This window comes from the organism of the source record quoted next, assembly GCF_019968985.1.
Source record: "MAG: Porospora cf. gigantea B chromosome Unknown PgB_NODE_1922_length_4512_cov_186.815, whole genome shotgun sequence".
Classification (NCBI taxonomy): Eukaryota; Apicomplexa; class Conoidasida; order Eugregarinorida; family Porosporidae; genus Porospora; species Porospora cf. gigantea B.
In genome coordinates, this window is record NW_027178764.1 from 1 (window position 1) to 4,512 (window position 4,512).

The 4,512-nt window shown below is 55.5% G+C and overlaps 5 protein-coding genes across 7 annotated transcripts; 3 read left to right on the plus strand and 2 right to left on the minus strand.

Moving 5' to 3' along the window:
• Positions 1-59: 59 nt before the first annotated feature.
• On the minus strand, positions 60-698 carry KVP17_003321 (uncharacterized protein; the record flags this gene model as incomplete). 2 transcript variants are annotated; one of them, XM_068520455.1, is made up of 1 exon in its annotated part: positions 60-698. In XM_068520455.1, one exon carries the CDS (start codon positions 696-698, stop codon positions 60-62), a length of 639 nt encoding a protein of 212 aa, XP_068377415.1. The 2 variants fall into 2 exon arrangements, with proteins under 2 accessions (XP_068377415.1, XP_068377416.1); XM_068520456.1 differs by having other exon boundaries at positions 60-578.
• An 11-nt stretch (positions 699-709) lies between these two features.
• Positions 710-1,644, plus strand: KVP17_003322 (uncharacterized protein; the record flags this gene model as incomplete). Of its 2 annotated transcripts, XM_068520458.1 has the most annotated exons (3): positions 710-965; positions 994-1,153; positions 1,182-1,644. In XM_068520458.1, the coding sequence occupies 3 exons, from the start codon at positions 710-712 to the stop codon at positions 1,642-1,644; spliced, it is 879 nt and encodes a 292-aa protein (XP_068377418.1). The 2 variants fall into 2 exon arrangements, with proteins under 2 accessions (XP_068377418.1, XP_068377417.1); XM_068520457.1 differs by having other exon boundaries at positions 710-1,186.
• A 755-nt stretch (positions 1,645-2,399) lies between these two features.
• On the plus strand, positions 2,400-3,389 carry KVP17_003323 (uncharacterized protein; the record flags this gene model as incomplete). Its single annotated transcript, XM_068520459.1, has 1 exon — positions 2,400-3,389. The coding sequence occupies one exon, from the start codon at positions 2,400-2,402 to the stop codon at positions 3,387-3,389; it is 990 nt and encodes a 329-aa protein (XP_068377419.1).
• A 28-nt stretch (positions 3,390-3,417) lies between these two features.
• KVP17_003320 (uncharacterized protein) lies at positions 3,418-3,876 on the plus strand (the record flags this gene model as incomplete). Its single annotated transcript, XM_068520454.1, has 1 exon — positions 3,418-3,876. The coding sequence occupies one exon, from the start codon at positions 3,418-3,420 to the stop codon at positions 3,874-3,876; it is 459 nt and encodes a 152-aa protein (XP_068377414.1).
• Positions 3,877-4,114: 238 nt separating this feature from the next.
• Positions 4,115-4,474, minus strand: KVP17_003324 (uncharacterized protein; the record flags this gene model as incomplete). Its single annotated transcript, XM_068520460.1, has 1 exon — positions 4,115-4,474. The coding sequence occupies one exon, from the start codon at positions 4,472-4,474 to the stop codon at positions 4,115-4,117; it is 360 nt and encodes a 119-aa protein (XP_068377420.1).
• Positions 4,475-4,512: the final 38 nt, after the last annotated feature.

Below are 4,512 nucleotides of genomic sequence, written 5' to 3' on the forward strand. Positions count from 1 at the left end.
CTTTGTTTGAACAACGATCATAGGCCTTTTTTCTGTAGCATCCTTTGTTTGAACAACGATCATAGGCCTTTTTTCTGTAGCATCCTTTGTTTGAACAGCGACGTTTGCTCGTTTCTATCTGTCGGCTCAGCATTCGAGTGTCCACCCCGTTCGGGGTAAGCTTTTTCGACGACGTCGTCGACGGTGCGCTCTGCATCCAGCCGTTTTCCTGCTGGCGCACCGGTTCCCTGCTCTTGCTGTAGCAGAAGATCCATCTCTCGAATCACCTCACCGTGGCTCTTCGACAAGTCACCGCGTGAGGTCGGTGGGGGGCCTCCGTGTAACTGGTCATTGAAGGGCTCCGTAATCTCGATAACGCCTGGAGAGATCTCTCGAGCCCGGCCCTCACACGTGAGACGTTTCAACTGTACAGCTGCTTCTTCCAACACAGCCACGGCATCTGCCTCCTGTCGCTTTAGAACTTTCAGCGCGTTCTCCACTGTTCTCTCAACTTTATAGTCAGCCCCGATGGTTTGCAGAACTGTGTTGGTGTTGACCAGACGTCCCTCAAAGAACGCGCCTTGTCCGTATGGAATCATCACAGGATGGTGGGCCTTTGATGGAAGGTCTCCGAGAAGCTTCTTCAACTTGGACAGCTCCTGTCGTCTGTCCCAAGCGCAAATGTAGCGCTCTTTAGCCGCAGCCACCTCGACCTCCATTAGCGGAATTAATGGCTGCCTTGCCTCCGTCCACGGCCCGCCGAGCTGCGCTGGCCCAAGTCGCTCGACAACGGCCCGATTTCCCACTGGAGGATTTCGTACGCAGCTATCCCGAGTACCTCGAGGCGGAGGCTCGACTGTTGAAGGCCGTGCCAGTCGAGCTCTCCATGATGGATGCGGTCTGTCGACGGCGGATGTCGCAGGGGCACGAACCGCAGTGGCTGTTTATCTACAAGCCCCCCGACGTGAGGATCACGAAGGTCGGAGGTGAGCACGGCGGGAGGCGGCCACCCAGACCCCCTATTCGAGGGGGAGTGGACCCTGCTGGACTGGGTACGCGAGCGCCTGGGGGCGTACGCGTGTCCGGCCTGCGAGTCCACAGCGCGTTTGTGCCACCAGTTAGACTTTGCAACCTCAGGAGTTATTCTAGTAGCGAACTGCTACATTGCGGACCGGTGTGGTCTAACGAGGGCGTCAATACAGCCTAGGCTCGTCAGCGTTCAACAAGCGAGAGGTCGAAAAAGAGTACCTGGCCATAGTGAAAGGGACAGCTAAACGACAAACGTTGCAAGGCTGGGTATCTGCAGGAGCTGCTGACCCATTTCGCACTTCCCCTGCCGCAGGCTATCAAGACGCCCAAACTGCTGTTATCCCAGTCAAGACAGGTATTCTCCGACCGCCCTCCGGTCGCAGCGGGTCCGAGCTCTTGTGCACCCTGGTCAAGCTGATGCCTGCTACCGGCCGCCGCCACCAGCTGCGCATCTTGCTGGCTGCCTCAGGCCACCCCATCGTGGGGGATGACAGCTACGGGGGCAACTGGTGCTGGGAAGGGCTACCTGTGGGGCGGATGTACCTACATTCATCACTGGTAGGTTTAACGAGGGCAGGACTGAGTATCGCGGAGTGCAGACACGACGACGACTTCGGCATCAAGAGCATCAAGTGATTCGTGTACCCTCCGCATGAGATGGCGGGGGAGACAAAACGGATTAAATTCCTGATAATGTGTGCCATTGTCAACAACATCTACAGACGACAGGGTCAAGGGGTTTGTCAAGGATGATTGCTTATCTCCTAACTGGTTCTGTTGTACCATGATTCGAACCCTTGGTAGCCAGACCAGTTCGATTGAGGATGCTAGCTCCTTCTTCTGATATTTGTGAGGGAAGGGATACCGGATGATAACTTTATTTCCTGACATCAGTGATGCTCATCCTTCAGACTGACAAGGTAATCGCTGGACGAAGACATCATTTCCTACTTCTGTCAATCGGCGTGTGTTCGAGTGCTCGGTCCCCAAGGACCGCGTGCGCCCCTTTTGGGAATGCGCTGCGCCTCATGCTTGGCACAGGGTTACATTCTGCCCGTAGACGTTTCGTTCAGCGAGACATCCATGACAGGGTCAGAAACCCATGTGCAACATAGATGGTTGAGGGCTTTTGCACTCCCGTCAGGTAACGACACACGAGTCTTTGCATTCGAGTCTGACCTGTATATTCCTAACATGATGATTGAGGATTCCTCTTATCGATTCTCCATGAGACATCTCCTCCCGACTGACTGTAGATTGATGTTAATGACTTGATGTCTTACACTCAGAGGTCACTTTCCGTTTGCATCGAAAAGGGTTCTGGGTACAAACCCCAGACAACTCGAAGTAAAATCCAAGAAAGTGGCAAATTGACAGTAATTGTAGAAACTATGACCACTCTGACTAGCGGTCCCACGCCCCTCGTCCAGCTCCGCCACGTATGGAACAATCCCAATGTGGAGGTCCACCTCAAGATCGAGTGTGCAAACCCCGGCATGTCCATCAAGGATCGTATCGCGCAGTACATTCTGGACCGAGCGGAGGTCAGCGGACAGCTTCGTCCCGGCGGCACGGTTTGTGTGGCCAGCTCCGGGAACACCGCTTGCGCCTTTGCCATGATGTGCGCGCAGAGGGGGTACAAATGCATAGTCATAACTAACGAGAAGTGCTCAGAGGAAAAGGTGAATGCTGTGAGGGTCTACGGCGCCGAGGTCATCGTCGCCCCCAGCGGCGTAGACCACGACGACCCTCAACACTACCAGAATATCGAAATCCGGCTCTGCAAGGAGAATCCCTCGTACTTCGGGGTCAATCAGTACGACAACCCCCTCAACCCCGAGGCGTACGAGCTCAGTCTGTGCCCTGAGATCCATCAGCAGCTGGGCAAACTGCCGACACACGTGGTGGCTGCCGCCTCCACGGGTGGCACGATCACGGCACTAGGTCGGTACTTCGGCTCTAAAGGGTCCAAGGTGGTCATGCCGGACCCCTCCGGCAGCATCTTCAAGCAATGGAAGGAGCAGAAAGTGCTGGGTAAGTCATCTTCCTTCTTCGTGGAGGGCGTGGGCAAGGACAGCATTCCAGGAGTCATCGACTTCGACGTCGTCGACGAGGTGGTTACCTACACGGACCAGGATGCCTTCAGGATGTGCCACCTGCTAGCGGCCAATGAAGGCCTGAGTTTGGGCGGGTCCTCTGGTCTCAACGCCCACTGCGCTGTGGAGCTGGCGAAGACGCTTACAGAGGGGGTCATCGTAGCGATATGTCCTGACTCAGGCGTCAAGTACATGAGTAAGATCTACAATGATGCTTGGCTCGCTGCCCACGGCTTTGAGAGTATGGCCGAGTCGTGGAACCATTTCTGTGAATCTGAATGCTAGAAATATCATCGCTGGAATTAATTCAATCATGCTATCGTGTGGTGACCCTTTGGTGGATTCTCTGCTAAACGGCGGTATCGCTGTGGGCGAGTGGATGCACCTCGACTTCGACTCCCTCTTCGGTCGCGACCGCTGTCGCAGAATTCTATTGGAACTCGCACACAGTGCCCTTCGGGAGAAGGCGCCGGTGCTGGTTGTCGATTGTGGCGCGCAGGTAACCGATCCGCAGGCCGTGGTTTGCCGGCCGCAAGGCCTTAGCGAGTTGCGCAGCGTGCTGTCCGCGCTGACAGACTGTGCCCTGCAGCGTGCCTGTGTAGTGGTGGCAGACATAGACATCGTACTGGGGTCGGTCGTCCATCTCGCCCCCTCGCGCCTAGCAGCACTCAACGAGCAGCTCTACCGACTGGCGTGCTCGGTGGAGTTTCTTTTCGTAGGCCTGGAGGCCTGTTCACATAGACCTCGTCGGCGCGGTTCTCGCGACCCGTAGTGGATCTTTCGCGAGTGACGCTTGCAGTGAGCGCAGAGCCCAAAGGCAACACAGCTGTCAGTGACCGAGGCCTGCGGCGGCCAGTATCTTTCAGTTCGTGAGTCGTGCAGACTTTCAGAGCACTCTCACGTGCTAATGCGCGATTAATCTGCTGAAGCTGGACTCCTCCTACGGTTACAGACTACCTTCTTTGTGATGGATGCCAGTTCCTTTGTGATGGATGCCAATTCCACAAAACCTAGAACAATGCGAACTGCTTCTTAGCTGACCCGAAAATCTGCTTGGACTGCATCTTCACCACGTTGAAAGAGACAGTCTTCGACAAGGGCCGGCACTGACCGATCGTCACGATGTCGCCCTCCTTGACAGGGAAGCATGGCGAGCAATGCGCAGGGATGTTAGAGTGGCGCTTCTCGAAACGGTTGTACTTGGGGATGTAGTGCAAGTAGTGTCGTCGGACGATGACAGTACGCTTCATCTTGGTAGATATGACCATGCCCTTGAGGATGCGGCCACGGATTGTCACGTCGGACGTGAAGGGACACTTCTTATCCACATAAGTACCGTTCTTGGCGATCTCAGGGGTGGCGAATCCCATTCCGATGCTCTTGCAGTACCGAGGCAGTTTGCTCTTCT